Source organism: Meles meles, chromosome 5 (assembly GCF_922984935.1).
Source record: "Meles meles chromosome 5, mMelMel3.1 paternal haplotype, whole genome shotgun sequence".
NCBI classification, from domain to species: Eukaryota; Metazoa; Chordata; class Mammalia; order Carnivora; family Mustelidae; genus Meles; species Meles meles.
Window position 1 is genome coordinate 8,835,731 of NC_060070.1, and position 23,028 is coordinate 8,858,758.

Consider the following 23,028-nt stretch of genomic DNA (forward strand, 5'->3'; position numbering starts at 1 on the left):
ACACATATGTTGCTTCCCTATTGCTCTCCCAGTCACCAAGCCTACTATTAGAGCTGGTGTTGATCAGAGTCAATGTACACATCTCTATTTGGAGTATGGCTCTTCTGTGTGCATGTGATACCTTAAATAATGAGGTTCCTACCTTTCACTTTCCCCTCGGTCTCGGGCAGTGCATCCCAAGCTACAGTGACAGCGGTAGGCTTGCCGTTGACTGGCCAGACATTTAAGTTTTCAGGAGCTGTTGTAGGAGCTACAAAGGGACAAGGACCCAAGGTTTAAAAATGGATATTTTAAAAGTAAGTGACATTTGGTTCCTGCAGATAGATTTTTAAGGGCAGCACTACTATGTTCATTTTTAATATACATGACAGAAAACTCCACTCTGTATTACTCTTTGTGCAATATAGTGGTTATGTCAGTGCTACTGACTCACGTAGTGAGTTCAGACATATCTAGGGAAATGCTTTTAGAAATTCAGAATATCTCTCATTGCTGAATCTTGAAATATATAAAGAAGATTAAAATCCAGTTCGAACTTCTTTTTAATAGAACTTGTAAAGACATCATTTAAAAGAAAATAATCGATACCAAGCACGATTCTCCCCCAGAATCAAACAGAAACTCAGCTTCAGGGAAGAAAATTTTCCCTACCCTCCCTGCCCTCCATGCATTACCCAGGGGCATGCACACATCCAGTGGTGATTTGTAATTACGCTCCCTTCTGGGATGTACAATGCTCCACATGTCAGGATAACATGCTAATGAAGATGGCCAGTGGAGGATAAACGTGGGCAACAATGCCCGAACTTCTTTGCCTTGGTACCTAGAAACACATCCCAGATTTAGGGTTAATGTTACTTTTTAAAAAATGCCTCTGCTGCTGGTCTTTATCACCATTGGTTTCTTAAATTATCTTTAAATCTTATTTTCAGGGCAATTCCCAAATGGAAGATCCAAAGGCAGTTTTAAATACAGACCAGATTCTGGTGTTCTCTGGAAGACAGATGTACTCCATTTGCCATCTCTTTCACCCTGTGAAATACGGACTGCAAATTCATACATGGTGTCTGGGATCAGGTTCTCAACCAACACACGTCTGTTGGAGGTCTGCTTGTGATCCCACCTTGCCAATTCCCCCTTTTCTCGATAGCGCACAGTGTACTGCCTATAAGGAAACAAGGCAACCAGTTGACCAATTCTCTGCAACTGAACGCTAGGTTCCTTGCTATTCTTCCTTCCCCATAAGTAATGGCTTTGGGAGATAAGGAGAGAAATTAAAGAGGAGAAAAATCTACATTTTTTACTATATTATTAAGTCAAAGAATTTACTCTTAAGTTCCAGGAAAGGTGTCTAAAGTCAGCCAGGAAAGATGGAGTTTAGTGTCTTACAGCTCAGAGATAAAGAAGGGAAGGGACAGAAGAGGGACAGGTTTGACCAAGCAGGTGCCTTCTGAGGGATGTATGTGTGTACGTGTGTGCAGGCATGTGGTATGGAAAAAGCAATATTAATAACTGAAACTGTTCTCCGGAAAAGACAGACAAGAAGATCCACTTCATGTCAAAGCAGGCATGTTTTCTATAGGTTCAGGAGGAAAGACAACGTGTGGTTTTCAGTAGAATTATTACCATGAGAAGGAGCAAAAGTGTGTAATAAACAGAGCAGGATAGAGCAGATTACAAAAGGAACTCTACTGTGTGATTATCAGGGAGAGAAATGCTAGGAGCAAACATGGTAGCAACGATCCAGACAGAAGACATCCTCCACACTCAAAGGGTTGCAAACGCCACTTACTGTAGTCCTTTGCCAAGAAATGTACTTTGCAGCCACTTGGCAGTAGAAAACATCTGAAGCATTAACAAGGTGATATTTAATAAGTCAAGATAAGACTTCAGTTGCAGACACAGCCCGCCAATTAATACAAGAGTCTTGCTAAGAAAACTCAGGCCCTTTATCATCTTGATCAAGATACTGGGAATCAAAGTCCAGTGGTAATCAGGAACAAAATGGAAGAGAATCACTATGAGCTTTCTCACTTTCTTTCAAATGAAGCAAATGTCTTTTTCTTTTTCTTTACTAACAGACAATAACAAAAACTGTATATAATACAAATAAATAATGATGTGTGTGTATAAAGAATAAATATATATGATAAAAATATAAAAATATATACATAAAATACATATATAATCTTAGCATTATACTCCATTCATTTTTTAAAGGATGTTCACTTTTTTTGGTTGTAGATATGTTCAAAAGTTAATATATAGGGTCCTAAAAGTTAATATATAGAAATCTTGGCTTTCTCTTGGTAATATAAACTATTCAGTAGTTTAACAATAAAATTTTGATGTTTAGATTAATCTACCACTAACAAGGAATGGTGTTCACCAATGTTTTTTAAACACAAAGATTACTTTAATCTTATGATTGGTTTTTCTTCTACTGCTATTGCAAATCAGTATAAAAATCTGAACAGCATAATATCATGAGATATTATAATATCTAATATTATCATAATATCATTATGAGACAAAACAGTGCCTTCTGTTATGCACAAATGAGCTAGATATAAAGCAACTCAGTGTCTGAAGAATGAAGAACTACGGTGTACAAGGCATTTGACAAATGTCCCCTTCTCTACATAAAAATCCTTCCTACTGTCACCCTTTCTGGATAACAGGAAGAAAGGTAAGACTCCTTCTAAGATGGGGTCACATCCTCTGCTCACAAATAGATCATAGTGAGACAAAGCAAAACCCACATGGGGCAAAGAAAGAAAAGGGAATCTAGGGAATTTCCAGACACAAGACAAAACTCTGAACAAGTGAGAAGTGAGGTCCTGCTGTGTGCATTACACACAAGGCCCTGGTCATATCTGATCTGAGGAAAATGTGTGACGGCACCCGAGACTAGCTAGATTGTCATAGAACAGTCTACACCCAGCTACAGGAGAGGCCAGCACTCACATGTCAGAAGATACGGTTTCCTTAAGAAACACATGTCTCTTAAGGATCAGAAACTCACATATCTCATACTTAAAAAAAAAAAGACAAAGAAATAAGGGAAAGTACCTTGATGCAACAACTTTCTTCTGTTTTTCCAAAACAGGATCCACCCAGGCTACAAGCACGGATTGGGATGACATGACCCGGACATTGATGTCTTCAGGCACGTCTAGTTCATCCTCTTCTGAAATGACAAGGGGACACGTTAGAGGTTATCTCTACAAGAGGAACTGCCCTGAGTTCCTCTGGCCCCCAGAGTTCATTATTCATGCTATATAATTTTTAAATTGCTTACACTTGATGTAAATAAAATGAAAGCTAAGCAGTTATTTGCTTGGTCAATGTAGAACAACAAAAATCTCCATTCTTGTTCTTACCCACAGTCTAATAAATTTGAAAAGTTCCCCAATCCAGCTGACCTAAAGAACAGTGCAAAAGGGATGCTTTGCCTTGGTCCAAAATACTCCAAGTAACTCAGTGTTTTCTTAACACATACTATAAGTTTCTGGGAAATAATACAAATTTACAGGAAGCAAAAGTTTGGGGGGAAAAAAGGTCAAGCCAGAGCATTTCCTTAGCGATCATGGCATGAAATGAAATTCTGGTTCAAACAAATGCACAAATCACATTGGGTTCAATGTCCCCCCATTTTAGAAAATGTGGTTCCAATAAGACAGATTAAAAGTTACATTCAGACATAAAGTAGAGTTCAGTTTGCCAGTTTCCAAGAGAATACATCATACCCACGAAGCCTATAATTTCTGTTCAATCTGTACCCACAATGAGGACTTACAGGCTTCAATTTTGCTTTTAGTCTCTTGGGGGTTTTATTTTGTTTTTTTTTTTTTCTTTTTACCTTTCAGGGACCATGTTTCAAAAGGATGTGACTTTCCTACAGGTAGGGGAAGGTGGAAATCGCTTGTTAAAAAACAATATGGACACTTTTTCTATAGCAGTAAATACTGAAAAATAAAAATGCAGCATCATGTATTTGAGATTTCCATCACACAACGTAAGCAACTATAATCATAAGTAAAAAATGATAATATAGAAATATACATAATTTGGTATTGGTCTGTCATATAAAACTGTAATCACAAATAAATTGTGAATTCATGAAAATAACCATGCTGCAGGTTGCCTCTTTAAATTAAGGTGCGGGACCCAGAATAGGTATGTGTAATTTATTAAGATGTAATATTTTAAAAATCTGCGAATGGATGTAGGGGAAAAGCACCTCTTGGTAAATGACCAATGGCCAGACTATGAGGAAGCCTCTACCACACTTCTCTCACTCTTCTCAATGCTACGTTTAGGAGATTTTGGCTAAAATTAAGTACGAGGGCAGATCTTGCTCACTGCCCCCTCCACACGGACTCTCATTTCTCTCTGTTCACGGTCTGCCACCACGGGCAACTGATGTGTGGGTTAGACTGTGACTGTAAATGGACCAAATGCTTGGCCGGTTCTGCAGCGGCTCATCTGTCGCACGGGGAAGCCATTCAAAATACGCAGAGAAATATACTTCCTCGGATGAACACGCTTATCTCTAAGTATAAATGAAACATGCTCGTGTCCGAAATATGACCGAGCCGGTCCCGTGGTTTCCTTCACACTCAGTGACATCTAAGTGATTGGCCACTTACGCAGCATCATTTGGAAACAACACGGCATCCACACAGACCAGGATGTGAGCAGGTTCGTCCTTGGAAACATACCTGAAATCTTCCGTTTCGTTAGGGCAGCCCTGTAGACAGGCTGACTCTGCCCCTGTGAGTTCATGGACTGCAGGGAGACCACATACACCGACTCCGAGGCTGTGGACCAACCGGCAATGGGTGAGGCTCCGCGCTTGGCTTTCCAGGACGCACACCCTCTTTGTCCGCATCCCCCACCCACAGCCCCGCTCCCTTCCCGTCTCGTCCTTCTGGGGCATTCCAACTTCTTCAGGATAAAGATGAGACCAAGAACATTAGAAAACTAGGCTCAAGAATAACACTGTCATGTGAGAAAAGGCGGAAGTGATTATTACCTGCAATTCTTGAGAAATGGGTTTCTATTTCCTCAACATCGAAGAAAGATGAACAATGTTTAAAAAAGAAAACAATTATATATTTGCCCACAGAATCCCTCCAACTTCCTTTTAGCTCCAAATAGAGAAGAGGGGTCACTCTGGTTTTTTATCTGTCATCACAAAGAAGGGGGCGAGACAAGAAGAGTGAGTGTACCAGGTTATCAGTGCAGAGAGGATGCTGGGCCCTTGAAAACTGAATTCCTCAGAACTGAGCCTCTGAAGATTTGCTAAGAGCAAATGTAGAAGTTTAAACACACCCTTTATTTCTAGATTGTTCTGTCAGTTAGTTCCTTCTACGCCACACTCCATTAGTACTTAACCGAATCTAAACTCGAAAACTATTAGGAAAAAAATTACAATGATGAAATAAAAGTTGTAACTCTTGAGTACCATGGAATCATAAAATCTGGGATCCAGATGAAATCTTGATTAAATTCCAATTTGGCCTTCTACTTTATAAGTAAGGACATAAAGCCATGAGAAAATCGATTTGCCCACAGTTGTGCCCGTAAGAAGGACTCATAATCTTCTCTGAATCTGGAGTTTCTGATGCCTAACTCCTGGCTCTATTGACTGAGTTTCCAGCAATGGCCTTGATTAGTTCAAGAATAAAAATGAAGCAATATGATATATTTCTTTTTTTTTTATTTTTTGAGATAGAATGAACATGGAGAGGGCAGGACGCAGACAGAGAAGGAGAGAGAGAGAATCTTAAGCAGGCTCCATGCTCAGTGTGAAGCCCAGCGTGGGGCTCTATCTCACCACCCTGAGATCGTGACCTGAGCTCAAATCAAGAGTGAGATGCTTAATGGGCTGAGCCACCCAGGCTCTCCAGTATGATATATTTCTAATCATATACCATCAGGTAATACAGCATCTGCTAATACACCATCAGGCAACTACACCCTCAGGTAATACCTAAGCAAAACTTGCAGCGGTGACAGAGATGCCAGTGAGAACTTGTAACACTGTAGAACTTCAGGCATTGCAAACTTTCACAGTAATGGGAAAATTAACTTTTGTTTTTGCAAACAGCATGTCAGTTAAACATAAAAGGAGATCAGCATTCAAAAACCTCACACAGAGCAACTTATAAACTGCAATAGCCCAGTCACATTTCATGGGAAGGGGATATTACTTGACAAACTTTGAACAGCCTCTCTCTCTCTCTCTCTCCACACACACACATACATACACACACATAGGGCAAATGAAACTCATGTTTTGATGAGTAAACTATTATTTAGGCTAAGGTTCTGACATGCTACCACCGGATTTTGAAATGTATGTTTCATAAAAGAGAAAAATCAGGTTTGTAACTTTGGGATTCATAGAGCATCAAACTAAGCTTCCAAAAAGAGAAGTCCCGCAAGATGGTTAATTTCTTGGTGCTACTGACAAAGGAAGCAGCCAAAGGTCAACAAAGAAAAACTCTGCCATCCAACCTCGCAACCCAGGAACACATATAAAGAAACTTAAAAAGCAGTGTGCCATCATTTATCAAGAGCCCCCAAGAAATGAATAATTTCCCACAACTGATGTTTTTAAATATTTGTGATGTATTTCTTAAAGTTCCTATTGTTGTTAACACTCAGATTCTTTTTTGTTTTTGTTTTTTGTTTTTTGTTTGTTTTTATTTCTTTTCAGCATAACAGAATTCATTGTTTTTGCATCACACCCAGTGCTCCATGCAATATGTGCCCTCCTTAAAACCCACCACCTGGCCCCCCCAACTTCCCACCCCCCGCCACTTCAATATCCTCGGGTTCTTTTTCAGAGTCCATAGTCTCTCATGCCTCACCTCCCCCTCCGATTTCCCTCAACTCCCATCTCCTCTCCATCTCCCCATGTCCTCCATGTTATTTGTTATGCTCCACAAGTAAGTGAAACCATATAATTGACTCTCTCTGCTTGACTTATTTCACTCAGCATAATTTCTTCCAGTCCCATCCATGTTGATACAGAAGTTGGGTATTCATCCTTTCTGATGGAGGCATAATACTCCATCGTGTATATGGACCATATCTTCCTTATCCATTTGTCCGTTGAAGGGTATCTTGGTTCTTTCCAAAGTTTGGCAACCGTGGCCATTGCTGCTATAAACATTGGGGTACAGATGGCCCTTCTTTTCACGACATCTGTATCTTTGGGGTAAATACCCAGCAGTGCAATTGCAGGATCATAGGGAAGCTCTATTCTTAATTTCTTGAGGAATCTCCACACTGTTCTCCAAAGTGGTTGCACCAACTTGCATTCCCACCAACAGTGTAAGAGGGTTCCCCTTTCTCCACATCCTCTCCAGCACACGTTGTTTCCTGTCTTGCTAATTTTGGCCATTCTAACTGGTATAAGGTGGTATCTCAATGTGGTTTTAATTTGGATCTCCCTGATGGCTAGTGATGATAGCATTTTTTCATGTGTCTGATAGCCATTTGTATGTCTTCATTGGAGAAGTGTCTGTTCATATCTTCTGCCCATTTTTTGATATGATTATCTGTTTCGTGTGTGTTGAGTTTGAGAAGTTCTTTATAGATCCTGGATATCAACATTTTTTTTATTTGTTTATTTTCAGCATAACAGTGTTCATTGTTTTTGCACCACACCCAGTGCTCCATGCAGTCCGTGCCCTCCCTATTACCCACCACTTGGTTCCTCAACCTCCCACCCCCCGACCCCTTCAAAACCCTCTGGTTGTTTTTCAGAGTACATAGTCTCTCATGGTTCATCTCCCCTTCCAGTTTCCCTCAACTCCCTCTCCTCTCCATCTCCCCATGTCCTCCGTGTTCTTTGTTATGCTCCACAAATAAGTGAGACCATATGATACTTGACTCTCTCTGCTTGACTTATTTCGCTCAGCATAATCTCTTCCAGTCCCGTCCATGTTGCTACAAAAGTTGGGTATTCATCCTTTCTGATGGAGGCATAATACTCCATCGTGTATATGGACCACATCTTCCTTATCCATTCATCCGTTGAAGGGCATCTTGGTTCTTTCCACAGTTTGGCGACCGTGGCCATTGCTGCAATAAACATTGGGATACAGATGGCTCTTCTTTTCACTACATCTGTATCTTTGGGGTAAATACCCAGCAGTGCAATTGCAGGGTCATAGGGAAGTTCTATTCTTAATTTCTTGAGGAATCTCCACACTGTTCTCCAAAGTGGCTGCACTAACTTGCATTCCCACCAACAGTATAAGAGGGTTCCCCTTTCTCCACATCCTCTCCAACACACGTTGTTTCCTGTCTTGCGAATTTTGGCCATTCTAACTGGTGTCAGGTGGTATCTCAATGTAGTTTTAATTTGAATCTCCCTGATGGCTAGTGATGATGAACATTTTTTCATGTGTCTGATAGCCATTTGTATGTCTTCGTTGGAGAACTGTCTGTTCATATCTTCTGCCCATTTTTTGATATGATTATCTGTTTTGTTTGTGTTAAGTTTGAGGAGTTCTTTATAGATCCTGGATATCAACCTTTTATCTGTACTGTCATTTGCAAATATCTTCTCCCATTCCGTGGCTTGCCTTTTTGTTTTGTTGACTGTTTCCTTTGCTGTGCAGAAGCTTTTGATCTTGATGAAGTCCCAAAAGTTCATTTTTGCTTTTGTTTCCTTGGCCTTTGGAGACATATCTTGAAAGAAGTTGCTGTGGCTGATATCGAAGAGGTTACTGCCTAGGTTCTCCTCTAGTATTCTGATGGATTCCTGTCTCACGTTGAGGTCTTTTATCCATTTCAAGTTTATCTTTGTGTACGGTGTAAGAGAATGGTCGAGTTTCATTCTTCTACATATTGCTGTCCAGTTTTCCCAGCACCATTTATTGAAGAGACTGTCTTTTTTCCACTGTATATTTTTTCCTGCTTTGTCAAAGATTATTTGACCATAGAGTTGAGGGTCCATATCTGGGCTCCCTACTCTGTTCCACTGGTCTATGTGTCTGTTTTTATGCCAGTACCATGCTGCTTGGTGATCACGGCTTTGTAGTAAAGCTTGAAATCAGGTAACGTGATGACGCCAGTTTTATTTTTGTTTTCCAACATTTCCTTAGCAATCCGGGGTCTCTTCTGATTCCATACAAATTTTAGGATTATTTGCTCCAGCTCTTTGAAAAATACCCATGGAATTTTTATCGAAATGGCATTAAAAGTATAGAATGCTCTAGGCAGTATAGACATTTTAACAATGTTTATTCTTCCGATCCAAGAGCACGGAATGGTCTTCCATCTTTTTGTGTCTTCTTCAATTTCTTTCATGAGTGTTCTGTAGTTCCTCGAGTACAGATCCTTTACCTCTTTGTACACCCAGATTCTTGACTTGCAAGCTCTCTACACTAAACCTGGCCTGAGATTACCATGAAGTAGAATAGACCCAAAGAACCCACGTGTCTGGGTCTGGTCTCGGCCAGACTGAGTGTATCACACCTGCCCCTCATTTAGTCCCAACAAACCCCCATAAGAAAGCTACTCTCACAGTCTCCTCTTCACAGATGAGAAATCAGGGTCGAGGGGATGAGATGATGCACCCACAGTCATGGACAAGGTGTTAGGGCCAGTGTGACACCAGGATTTACTACAGCAGGTGAGGGAGTAGGGCTAGAGCCAAGTGCTGGGTATGGAGCAACAATCTCTTTTCCACAGAAATAAAGAAGACTCACTGATACAATAACACACTCCATTCTGTGCCCCTGATTATTGGTACTCTGGAGATAAAATTTCCAAAATGACCCCACCATCATCAGCCCAGTGCCCCCTGAGACCCCAGCCACCACAGCCCCTTGTCAGAGCCGGTGTATCGGCTCTGGACTTGGGACTGCCTGTCATCTTCCTGAAGGCCCCAAACTCATGCACTACTCCTTTATTACTGTCCCGCTCCCACGTGAGTCCAGGCGCTTGCTATGTTCTCTGTCCTCGGTCTTCCATGGCTCCCCTGGGTGGGCTTGGCTTGGGGTGCCCACCACACCACTTCTGGCCCCCCCATGCCTACTCTAAGGTCTCTGCTTTCATGACACTCTGTCTGCGATCTGTCTCTGTGAGGGACTGCTGGGGCACCAGTGCCCCCAAGAGGCTTGCCACAGAAAATGTCTAGTCACGTGTGCTGTGAATGAGTGGGAGGGTGGGATTTTTGCTGATAGGACCTCAGGCCCACCTCTCTCCAGGTTTCCTTGACCATTCTCTGTGGGCACCACGCTCTCAATGGCATCTCGGTCATAAACAGAAGTAAAATCCTGTGTAGGATAAAATGAGGACACTGGCCTCCCATGACACAGCAGGTCCACTGCAACATCCCCTCCTGGAATTCACAGCATCCTCCCCATTAAGATAGAGCAAGTGTCCAGGAAGACCTCTTCTTTTTTTTAAATTTTTTTTTATAAACATATAATGTATTTTTATTCCCAGGGGAACAGGTCTGTGAATCACCAGGTTTGCACACTTCACAGCACTCACCATAGCACATACATTCCCCAACGTCCATAACCCCAACCCCCTCTCCTGACCCCCTTCCCCCCAGCAACGCTCAGTTTGTTTTGTGAGATAAAGAGTCACTTATGGTTTGTCTCCCTCCCAATCCCATCTTGTTTCATTTATTCTTCTCCTACTCCCGTAACCCCCCATGTTGCATCTCCACTTCCTCATATCAGGGAGATCATATGACAGTTGTCTTTCTCTGATTGACTTATTTCACTAAGCATGATACGCTCTAGTTCCATCCACGTCGTCACAAATGGCAAGATTTCATTTCTTTTGATGGCTGCATAGTATTCCATTGTGTATATATACCACATCTTCTTTATCCATTCATCTGTTGATGGACATCTAGGTTCTTTCCATAGTTTGGCTATTGTAGACATTGCTGCTATAAACATTTGGGTGCACATGCCCCTTTGGATCACTACGTTTGTATCTTTAGGGTAAATACCCAGTAGTGCAATTGCCGGGTCATAGGGTAGTTCTATTTTCAACATTTTGAGGAACCTCCATGCTGTTTTCCAGAGTGGTTGCACCAGCTTGCATTCCCACCAACAGTGTGGGAGGGTTCCCTTTGGGAGACCTCTTCTTCTTCCTGGCAGCCTCATAGAGCATTGGTGATGGCAAGTCCAACACTTTTTTGTTCGGTGAAAATTCAAAAACCAACACGTCGTGGAGGCGTGGGAGGCACTGTCTATCAGGCTGGGACCGGAGCCCGGCCCTGACCTCAATTCCCACATTGGCTCAAGTTCAAAAAGCAAAAAAATCCTTCTGTTGCCCTTGGATGAGCCAGGGGTCACTACCGAGCAAATGAAGAGACAGCAGCACCGGTCAGGTGAGAAACTTGTTCGCACTAAACCAGGTTTTACTGCATGGTATGTATGAAGGACTCAGAACAATGAAAACCTCCTACTGGAAACACGCTGCCCTGCAGCCTCAGGAGTGCAGAAGGAGTGACTCCCCTGCTGCTGATACTCTGGGTAGAATCTGGCCCATTTCCCCTGCGGAGTACACCTATTCAGGGCAAGGAGTAGGTTTGGGAATGAATAACTGAGGCATCTCCAGATGACAGGGCCTCTGGCTCTAGGTCTCGCTGCTAATACTGAAGTCTCACAAAGCATACTCAGCTCAGATGTCTCCAGCGCCTTCTACGATCCCACGTGGTTTCCGGTGGCACTGGAGAAGAGAGGTAGCTGGTCTTTTTGTTGGGGGACTCTGGAGTCTGAATTTTGAGAGGGTTTGGATATTCTGCCCAGGAGAACACCCACCAGAATTGTCCAAGGGTCTTCAGCAGATGGCTGTTCAAGCTGAACAGACAGCCTCAATAGGACGGTGGCTTCCTGGCTATCCTGGAAGGGAAAGCAGCGTGGGCTTCCACTATTGTCTCCAACCAGCTCAAACCAGCCCCGGACATGCCTGCCATGTGGCCCAGGGGGCTGGCCTTGGGAGTCCTGAGGAACTCGGAGCTTCTTGTGCAAATTCCAGAATCTGTGGTCATGCCTTGAGCAGAGGGGATTGTGTTCCCAGAGCACGTGGGACGCCTGGGGCCAGCAGGCCTTCTTCCCACAGGCAGCCCTGGTCCACCATCACCTTTCTCACCAGGCTGTTTCCTGAGCTCCAAACTACTGGTCATCACTGCCCTACATGACATACACCCAGAGGAACTGAGTAGATCATGTGCTCTCTACAGTCTGGCTTCCCTGTGAGAGGAGAACACACAAAGGGGCAACCCAGCTTTCCCAGCACCTCCTGCCAAACTCATCAGGTTAGTTAGGGGGTGTGAGGAAAGGGGAAGAAAAGCAGGAGTTTGCAGCATCGCCTGGCTCGGACTGTGGCCTCTGCCACTGTCCAGACCTGTCAGTGAGTGAGAGCATCAAAGGTCAGGCCTCGACTCAAGCTGGAACCATGTGCACAATCTCTCCACATTCCAGCAGATGTTCCCATCCACATCCCATGGCCAAAGCTTCCTTCACACAGTAAGGGTCTGCAAAGGAGGAGGGCGGGCCTGGTATGCAGATTCCATCAGCGGCCACATTTCATCTTGAAAGGACCCAAGGTCCAGTGTCCTGGGAGCTAAGACAAAGCTTAAAAGAACAAAATGGTGAAAGCAAAGACAAGATGAGAAAAGCATCAGCTTCCCTCCCACGTCCAGGGAAATGGCCCAGCTCAAGGAACTGGTGCTGTCACATGGAGGGGGGTCTCATCCTGCCACTAACTGAAGGTTGAAAGGATGAAGGCACGGAGGACGGACAGAGCAAAGAACACAGTTAATGATCATCATACCTGGAAAATGAACAGCACTGCATCTCAAATACAATCTTCGGTTATGAACGAGCTTCTAAACATTGACGTGATGGCAAAGGTCACCAACACATCGGATACCATTTAACATCGAACTCACCCAGTTTTTTAATTTCGTGCGTCCGCTCATCTCTCGTCAGTGGGACATAATTCATCTTCCGGCCACTTTCTCCGTAGCCCAGAAGAAAACCCCGTGATCTGCGTGGACTCTTGGCTCCCGATAGGCGCGGTGCCTTCCACGCAACGGAGAGCCGGTCGTCTGAGGATCGGACGCGGACACGCAAGGGCTTGTTTGGCACTTCCTTTTCTTAAAGAGGACACATGACACAGAAATTATTACACAGTATACCCCTAAGAGTGAACCGCTGAGTCTATAAAGTCTGTCTAAAGACGGAGCAGCAACAATTAGCAGCTGGGCTCAAAACATTCATTTTTGGTAAATCAATTCTAGTAGGAACACTTTTCCCCCAAGGGTATCAACACTCGATGAACCCGTTCCTCCCTGAGCTTCAGACAGAGAGGTCTCAAGAGTCATTGTGAGGCTGCCAGCCGGAAATCTTGGATGATTTACAACGTTCCTTCTTGTCTATTTTGCCTTCTTAGGGCCAAAATTGTATATTCTCTAGTGAGAGCTAAAGGTCAGTGTAAAAATAGAGCAAACACACTTGTGCGTTATTTCTAACGGTCCTTCCCTTAGCGCTTGCCACTCCAAGGTTGAAAAGACAGGCTTTCCTTGTTTGTACAGGAAATCACTAAGAGTGAAATGCTAACTGGTTTTTGTGTTTTACCTTGGTTTCTCTGACACGGCTATCTTGCCCCTCCAGACAAACACAGCGGCAGTCCCCAGTCTCTGCTCTTTCCTTCTTGTGAAATCGATGTCTAGAAATCCTCTTGCTAAATGAGCAATCTCAAGAAACACCCTGATTGTTAACTTTTTCAAAGCAATGCACTCTGGTGGCCAATACTTAGTGTTCAAAGTCTTGCTTTTACATCAATTAAGAGCTGATAAGTTTGGCAACAAGGCGGGGGTGGGGAGGGTGTGACGACCACACGGCCCATTTGGGACATTAGCCGTACTCTGGCCCTAGATCAGGGATACAGTTTGGCTAATGAGCATCTCTCCACCTACAGAAGCCAGGTACTTCCCAGGCATTCTTCTTCAACCATCTACATTGGCCCCATTATTAGTCAATTCTCAACTAACTTTTTAGACTGGAAAATTCCCAGCTAAGCAAAGACATAAAAATAAAATCTAATGTCTCGAGTTAGTGTCAATTTCAATAATGCAATAAATCAACAGCTATTGGAGATGGTTATTCTGAAAAGTCAGACACACAACGCCCACGTCTTGAATCTAATCAAAAGGAATATCCTTTAGTACATTAGCTGGAGATTACCTACTCAGTTATTGGGCACCCCCATTCCTAAAGGCGTCTACAAGAATATCAGGTTATGATTTGTATTTCCCTGATGCCGAGTGACGTGGAGCACTTTTTCATGTGTCTGTTGGCCATCTGGATGTCTTCTTTGCAGAAATGTCTGTTCATGTCCTCTGCCCATTTCTTGATTGGATTGTTTGTTCTTTGGGTGTTGAGTTTGCTAAGTTCCTTATAGATTTTGGATACTAGCCCTTTATCTGATCTGTCGTTTGCAAATATCTTCTCCCATTCTGTCAGTTGTCTTTTGGTTTTGTTAACTGTTTCCTTTGCTGTGCAAAAGCTTTTGATCTTGATGAAATCCCGATAGTTCATTTTTGCCCTTGCTTCCCTTGCCTTTGTCGTTGTACAACCTGAGGGTTTTGAAGGGTCAGGGGTGGGAGGTTGGGGCAACCTGAGGGTTTTGAAGGGTCAAGGGTGGGAGGTTGGGGGAACAGGTGGTGGGTAATGGGGAGGGCACGTTTTGCATGGAGCACTGGGTGTTGTGCAAAAAGAATGAATATTGTTACGCTGAAAAAATAAATAAAATGGAAAAAAAATACAAAAAAAAAAAGAATATCAGGTTATGCATAAGAGACTCTTAATCTCACAAAACAAACTGAGGGTTGCCGTGGGGAGAGGGGTAGGGAGACGGTGGTGGGGTTATGGTTATTGCGGAGGGTATATGCTATGGTGAGTGCTGTGAAGTGTGTAAACCTGGCGATTCACAGACCTGTACCCCTGGGGCTAATAATACATTATATGTTTATAAAAAAATTTTTAAAAAGGGGCGCCTGGGTAGCTCAGTGGGTTAAAGCCTCTGCCTTCGGCCCAGGTCATGATCTCAGGGTCCTGGGATCGAGCCCCGCATCGGGCTCTCTGCTCGGCGGGGAGCCTGCTTCCCTCTCTCTTTCTCTCTGCCTGCCTCTCTGCCTACTTGTGATCTCTCTCTCTCTCTGTCAAATAAATAAATAAAATCTTTAAAAAAAATTAAAAAAAAATTTAAAATTAAAAAAAGAATATCAGGTTATGGTTCAGTAAATATTTTCCGCAATATGCAAAGTGGTCATTACTAAGCTTTTTTGGTTTTGACCCCAAAATTGCAGCCAAAGGGCAAACTACATAGAACTTGCCCTTACAGTCTGGTGTCATGAGTGTAACCACTTTCCGTAGGGTTATACTAAACTGATTCCAGTTTTGTTCCAAGTTAGGAGGTAAGCTCTCAATTTCAAGGACTAACCTCTATAAAAATTAGGGACCACCAAATAATTGTGGAAATTGTAAGTATGCTCATTTATATAGTTCAAAAGAAAATAATTTGCCAAATGTGTTCAATACTGATAACCCAACTCATTAATGGCACAGCACTGAGTAACTGTATGAGTTCCCACATTAATCCCATGACTTGGTAACTTTTATGCATTCCCAATGGGGATCTCTCATTTATAGTCTTAATAATGTGATGCCCCATGTTTCTAGAAAGATCCAGGCTACTAAAACTTATTGTTTGAGTTGTTCAAGGTGACTGTGTCACAGAGGTGAACAGGAATGTCCTTTGTCAGCACTGGTCACTGATGAATAGACCTTGTGTGGGGCCTGAATGGGATTTTTTTTTAAATACTGAGGGAAATGTCTCATAAAAAGCACATATGAAAAGCAAAATCTGAATAGCGAGCAGCCTGTTCAGTCTCATTTTCAACAATGTTTTGGTTTGTTTCAAAGTTAGCAAATTTGCAGAGGACATTCATCAGAACAAAACACATAACCAAGCTGACTTTCTCAGGAATGGTGTTTGTGTCATTTTCAGCTGTATGCAAAGTCATGAAATAGACTTGACATGAGCCAAGAGCAGGGGCATAGAAGTTAAGAGAAAATTCCACAGAAAGCAAAAACCTTTGCTTCATTCTCTCTTTACAGCTTCTGAGTCATGTTCCTCTTTATGTGCCTCCAATACAAACTGTCACCACATGCACAAAATTCAATTTTAACAGAAGACCCTCCTGTGAGTGATGACATAGATTCCCTGAGGGTGAACCACCTGAGGTGGGGGATTGATTTCATGGGGTGCCCAGCTTTGGACAAGGGTCAGTACTATGTTTTTAAAAAGTTTATAAGGTGAAAATTATCTCTGCCAACAACATAGGATATTTATTTTACTTCTGTAAAAAGTTCATACCTCCTCAAGGCAACCTCTCAGTGATGTGGCGCTGAAAATGATGCCTGCTCAAGCTGCCACAGGCCATTTGCACTGCTAGCATTTGGGGCAGAAATGACAGGGTTATCACCTAACCATGGCTGCCACGGTCTATTTCCTGAGACAGCAGTAAATGGGACAGATATCCATGGTGCTAATATCAGCTTGACTGTCCTCGGTGTTAGCCCCCACTCCGGCTCTTGTTCTAAATCCCTTTGTGGCCTATGGCAATGCTCCCACCACTCCAGAAAGCAACACGTCAGCATGGGAGTTCTGGGTGATCACCAGCAAAATGGGCAAATGTACTGAAAACACACACGTGGGTCTTACAGGAGTCAGATAAAAAAAAATCAGTTATTGAACAGAGACAGTATTCTCTGCCCTGGGTCTCCCCTCTGGTCCTGGGACACTTCCAGCCATGCACACCACAGGGCAAAGTGTTTCGGGAGGGTGCACTCTCACTGCTGAGCCTTGGGAACACAGCAGGTCTCTGCTCCAAACAGATAACCCCTGACACTTAACAGTAAAGCACTGACAAAACTCTAAAAAGGAAAAAGACCCTTGGAACCATGACAGGGTCCCTGAGGAGCAGGAAGCAGTAAGGTTCCAAGGGCAAGGATCTTGGTCTCAGATGGCACAAGTTTATTGCCTCAGGTGCCCAGCTTGTGGCTCTGTCTCGACTCCTGCCAGGCCCAGTAGGCATCAGCCACACTGCTGCCCTCAAACCATATGGGCTTTCACCACAGTCTCTAACCTGCTCTGTAGCCACCCCACACCAGGTCTGGAGAATGAGTCCGGCCTCCTGAGCAAGGGGGAATGGGGAACAGGGCTGAGGCTAGCCCCAGCCACCAAGCACGCTGCCTGCTTTACATAGAACTTCACAGTTTACCACAAGGCCTCACATGGTTTATTTTAATTGTCCTTACACGAGCTTCCAGGTCAAGTAGGGTACATGTCGTAATCCCTAAGAGAAAACTGAGGTTTGAAAAGGTGAAGTTGCTGACCCAAGGCCACACAGGTACTACGTGCCAAGTGAGGACATGAATTCAAGCACTGTGGGCTGGGTTCCATTCTCATCTCACTAGACACCTTCCAGTTCCACTCTCTCCTCACCCCAGGTGCCATCCCGCCAACCACCTAACCTCTTCTGCCAACGAATGCGAAGCAAGGTTCTGAGCTGGAGAGGCCCTCCTCAGGGCATGAGCATAATGCCTATCACAGTAGGCATTTTGTGTGTGTGTGTGCGCGCGCGCACGTGCACACGCACTTAAATGGACCAGACAGTACACACAGCAGATCGCAAATGAGTAAGAGACGGCCTCTCACCAAAGACTGTCCTGAGATCTCCTCCCACCATACACAGAGGTCACTGACTCTGCAAACCACAGAGTAAGGTGAAAATGGCCCCCTCGACACAGTCCCCCACCTTCCAAACCTTGGTTTTAGGAAAGCCAACTGTAATTTTTTTCAAGTATTTTGAAATTTTCCTTTCTTTAATATTCTGGGATACATACCATCAACCATTTTCTAAAGATCTTTTATAGGTCATCTGGTAATCTTCTTTTAAGCTGATGCACACATTAAAAAAAAACAAACAAGCTACCCATATGGTTCAAATTCACTTGCCATAAAATTATTTCAGTATTTCCTCTAAGCCCCATGAAGATTTTCTGATAAATCTCCCTTAAGTCTTCTGTCATGAAAACAGGAAGTCACAATTGCCATGAGTGATCACATTCACACCGACCAGCGCAGAGTGCCTCCATTGCTCTTGGAACAACAGAATCAGGTAGATTACTCAGAACGGGTCCATCACAGAAGACCCACAGCACTTAATTACACACTGTCTCCTTGGCAGGGCAGCTGGGTGTGACAGTTACCACCTGGATTATAGCAGACTCCAGAAAGCCAGACAGGATTAGAACATCTCTGCTGATCTCTCCTGCCAGCTATGAAAATTTGCAAATATGCTGAAGTTATACAGAATCAAAATTGGTTCTTTTCACGAAGAAAAATAATTAAGAAATCAAAGGCTCATCATGCTGCTGTGCCCGTCTAAACCCCAGCACTGGCTGAACATGGTTGCTTCTGCATTCAGCTTCCACAGGCACCAAAGTCAGGGTCTGAATCCAAGTCTAGTACTCCCAGGCTGGATGACTTTGAGAACCTTCACTGAAGCTCAGTTTCCTCTTCTGTAAAGTATAGACAGCATTGGAGTTTTGTAAGATAATCCACGTAAGGCATTTAAAGCTGTACCTGGCTTCCATTAAGCACACATTAATTGCTTGATGTGTTTGCAACTGTGATAAAGATGAAATCCCTCATTTATCAGCTTCCCTGGATGGGTGAGCCGCCCCCTCCAGAACGTGAGCCATGGCTGGACCACAGAGTTTATGGTGATGCTTTGCACACAGGGGGCGCAAAAAAAAATGTGTCTCAAAGAACCAGACATAAGCAGAAGAAAGCACTATTGTCAAAGACTCTTCACACTGAAAATCTTCTCAGCTATGAGGTGGTCTAATCCAGCCCCTTTCTCTGCTCCATAAACTGGCAGTGCTATTCTTCGTCAACATCTAACAATTATCAGTTACTCTGAGCAACTCCCTGCTCTCTGTTGGCATAAAAGAGTCCATGACCACTGCTGTCCGGTGACCCCTTTCCTCAGCCTGGTCTCAGGTAACAGGACACTCTCATTTTCCTGTAGAACATCCACCGTCACTCAGCACACAGCTCCACTGAGCAACCCGACACCCCACTTCACTGCCCGCCCAGCTTCACAGGGATAGATGGTCCGGATCCTCCTCTTCATGGCCTGAAAGGGCTGGCCTATGTGTTCTCTGGCTGTCCGCTCACCTGTCCTCTGCCCCCAGCACCTTCCCCCAAACCCCAAACAGCAAACCCTGAGGGCAGCAGGGGCACCAGTCTGTACAGCAGGAAGGGGTCTAACACATGAGGCCAGTGCAGTGACCTTCACACCGCAGTGTGCATCAGACTCGCCGGCAGGGCTTGTGAAAACATGCCCCAGCCTCCACCTCTATCAGAGCCACGTGGGAGTCCCAAGCTTCTGTGTACTTTTTATTTAAAAAATTATTTATTTTTAAAATTTCTTTTCGGTGTTCCAGAACTTTTTTTTTAAGAATTTATTTATTTGACAGAGAGAACAAGAGAACACAGCAGGGGGAGCAGCTGAGGGAGAGGGAGAAGAAGGCTCTCCACCGAGCAGGGAGCCCAGTGAGGGACTCTACACCAGGATCCTGGAATCATGTCCTGAGCAGAAGGCAGTCGCTTAACTGACTGAGTCACCCAGGTGCCCCAGCTTATGTGTACTTTTGATAAGCATAAAGAAGAGGAGGGAGGGGAGGGAAGATGCATTAGAGTGTGTGCAGATCAACTGTGGACAGCCAGAACAGAGACAGGACGTGGGCTTTGCTGTCCCCACTCAGAGTATGGATTCCCTGCCACTGACACAGGCCCAGCCCCGGCACTGAGTGACGTCTGCCAAGGACTTCTCCTGAGAGAGTTCTGACTCGTCATCTCGAAACACTTGTGAATGTTTCACGAAACTCTCCTTCCACACCAACGTATGCAACACTGAACCTGAAGTCTTGTGAATGCTGTTGTTTTCTTTTCCAAAAAACATCCTCAATAATCGGACTACTGGGTTTTTGTGTGATATTTGGATAGGCCTAGCTATTTAACAATAAGGAGAAAGGGTATCTTATTTCTTTATTTTAGAACAGTGACTGTCACTATGTCACCAACCTTCATAAGCTATTGGATCCCTACCAGGTAGAAGGCATTTGACAAACGTCCTCACCATCACCCAATGATGCCCTGTTTACAAAGTGAGGCTGAGGATGCTTAAGGGGGAATTTCAAAGCCAGACAGCAGGGGCAGGAAACTGCAGTCTGTTGGATCTGTAGCCCTCCTTGTCTCCACGTCACTCTTGTTCAGAAACTCCTAGTGGCTACAGAGTTGGTGTCACCAGCAGCCACACTGTGGCATAAGCATGGTGCCTGCCCTGGGAGAAGGTCCCCCTTCGTGCCTCACAGACACCTCGGGGTGAAGGATCTGGTCTGCTGCTCCAGGAATCACTGTCCATGACTTCCATGCCACAAGTATACCACTTACAGAAAGTGCCAACATTGTCCCCAAGGACCTAGCTGCTCTTAAGGGAAGTCAGTCCATCTGCTCCATCAGGAGCCACTCATCACATGAGTCTCTTGACATTTGTATATTTCAGCACTCTGGGAAACACCATGCAATGAAGAGCCCGGCACCTGGGCAGCCACACTGATAGTCTGCCTGCCTGACTCATCCTGGGAAGCAGTTGGGACACGAGGGACAAAAGTTTTGCAACTTATACACATCTCTCCACTCTCAGAGATACTAAAACAGCAGCCCTAAGACCACATGTAGAGGCAGTACATCCTCACTCTCTTTCCCGGGTTTGGGAGAGGGCAGAAGATCTTGAAAGAAAAAAAAAGAAGAAGAAGAGAAAAGAAAGAAAAAACAACTTTGATCTCCCCTGAACACACCGCTGCCAATGACTAATAATGTTATGGTTTGTGGAAGTCCAAAGAGCTTTCTAAAACATCAGACACTATTTCTTAAACAAGCCAACCTAAGTGTCTCTGGTCAAGCTTCCTCCTGCCCCAGGACCTGTCCAGTTCTTCATAGACTCTTCCCTGCTGCTCTCCGGGATCATGCATGGACACCCGGACTGTCACTGGATGAGGAGCCACAGGGCATCCTACTTGGCATGGAGTAGAGAAAGGACAGTGTGGTCAGAGGCCAACCCCACAGGCTGGTGTGAGGTTTCCAGCACTTGGCCCTCAAGGGTGACCATCAAATCCAGAAGACTGTCTCAGAAACAAAGCAAATACTGTAAGCCATGCTGGAGCCTCTCCACAGAGGTCATGTTGTCTTGTCTGCTGTCAGTTTCACAAGATTGTGGAATCCCTTTATCACGTAGCAGAGCTCCTCAAACTCTCCCCTGAAGTTCACTTCACAGCAAAGAAGATGGTGGAATCCCAGAAACCTGGCGCAAGGCATTGTATTCATAATCTTTTTCTCAAAATCCCACTTCAGTTTTGTAGATGACTCTAATATCTTGGTGTTCATGTTAAAATAGAAAGTAACATTTTGAAAGATCATCCAGAAAGCACTTCCTGTGGACGTGGCCAGTGTCTCCTGTGCCTTCATGGACTCCTGGCAGGGCAGCATCCTCCCAGGTTCTGAGAAGCCCAGTCTGAGAAGCCGCAGGAACCACTGGTACATGAGCAGCTTCAGGCTGGCATCCAAAGTGTCCATCCACGGCTGACTTTGACCCCAGCAGTGCTATGAATATCAGTAAAAATGACTTCAGGCTGGCAATGTCACCCCATAGCACTAGGGCTGCAAAACGCCAGGTCAGCTGAGATGGGGCTCTGCACAAGTTGGCTGTGAAGTCCTGCCCTGGGCTTGAGAATGAAGAGGCTCAGCAACTACTTCCATGGACACATCTCTCAGTTCTTACAAATCTTAAGCCTTTTGAGAGGCATCGCTCTCTACACTAAGCCGACCATCTTACTATATAGGCAGAGTGAGGGTCTGCTTCCCACTCAGGACAGCAACTCATCTCTAAGCCTGGAAGGACGATACCAGCCACAGATGTCCTCAGCCATCTGTGACAGAAACTTGCAGGGAGCCCAGCCCTGGCCCAGCCCCATGGACACAGCATGAGGGGATCAGGGAGCGTCTTCAGCTGTGGAGGTCTCCTCCACTGGAGATGGGCAGGGACTGTCACAGGAAGCGCCTGCTCTAGATCCTCTGGGGGTAGTGTTGCCTCCAGAAGCTCTTTCTGAGGACCCATGAGGGCCACGGAAAGCAAGGGGGAGCAACAGCCCCTTCTTGCTCTCCTCAGCAGCTGAATTGCAGACATCTGGCATTTCTTCACCCTGCAGTGTAACATGGGGTCAGCCTCCTAGACTATGGAAGCCAAGATGAAGAAGTGGGAGATATGCTGAGGAAAATTGTCTCCGTTCCAAGATTTGTTTGGTTTGGTTTGTTTGTTTGTTTTAGTCTAAAGCTCTTCTGCCTTGCTTTCATTCAGGAGCTGGGCAGTAAATAATGCTCTTGTTTTCTGGAAATGAAAGACCTTGTTTCTGTTGAGTGGCTGCTGATGAATTCAACTTTTTACTGTGACCCAACATACCCTTTGCAAATGGAGGACCCAGTTATGATATATGAACAAGCTGGTAAGTGCAAAGAGAAGGGCTTTCTTTCAGGCCTAATACCTGCATTTGCAGGGATTCTATACAAGGACCACATCCCCCTTCAGAGACCTCACAGGGGACATGCCTGACCTCTTTTTCACTCAGACATGAATAGAAAAGCCCGTGATGGGTCTGCCATCAGACAGTGGCAGCTGGCCCCCAAGATGCTGACCTCATCAGAAGCATTAGGTATGTTAATGAGTGCAGGACATGAAGGCCACACATGTGGGGACAGTTCGTCTCTTCAGCATTCAGGCCCTGCCCTGCCCTCTGGGAGCAGCCACTCATCAGCCTCTAAAGAGAGCACCCACCCCAC

The 23,028-nt window shown here is 44.5% G+C and overlaps 1 protein-coding gene across 1 annotated transcript in view; it reads right to left on the bottom strand.

The window, feature by feature from the left end:
* Window positions 1–23,028, bottom strand: part of FNDC1 (fibronectin type III domain containing 1) — a 108,328-nt gene that overhangs the window by 47,458 nt on the left and 37,842 nt on the right. The window contains exons 5-9 of the mRNA XM_046006351.1: window positions 12,947–13,153; window positions 4,725–4,823; window positions 3,073–3,190; window positions 978–1,165; window positions 143–250 (exon numbers count right to left, since the gene is read on the bottom strand). Of these exons, the coding sequence (XP_045862307.1) occupies window positions 143–250; window positions 978–1,165; window positions 3,073–3,190; window positions 4,725–4,823; window positions 12,947–13,153 (720 nt within the window). The remainder of the gene's footprint in view (window positions 1–142; window positions 251–977; window positions 1,166–3,072; window positions 3,191–4,724; window positions 4,824–12,946; window positions 13,154–23,028) is intronic.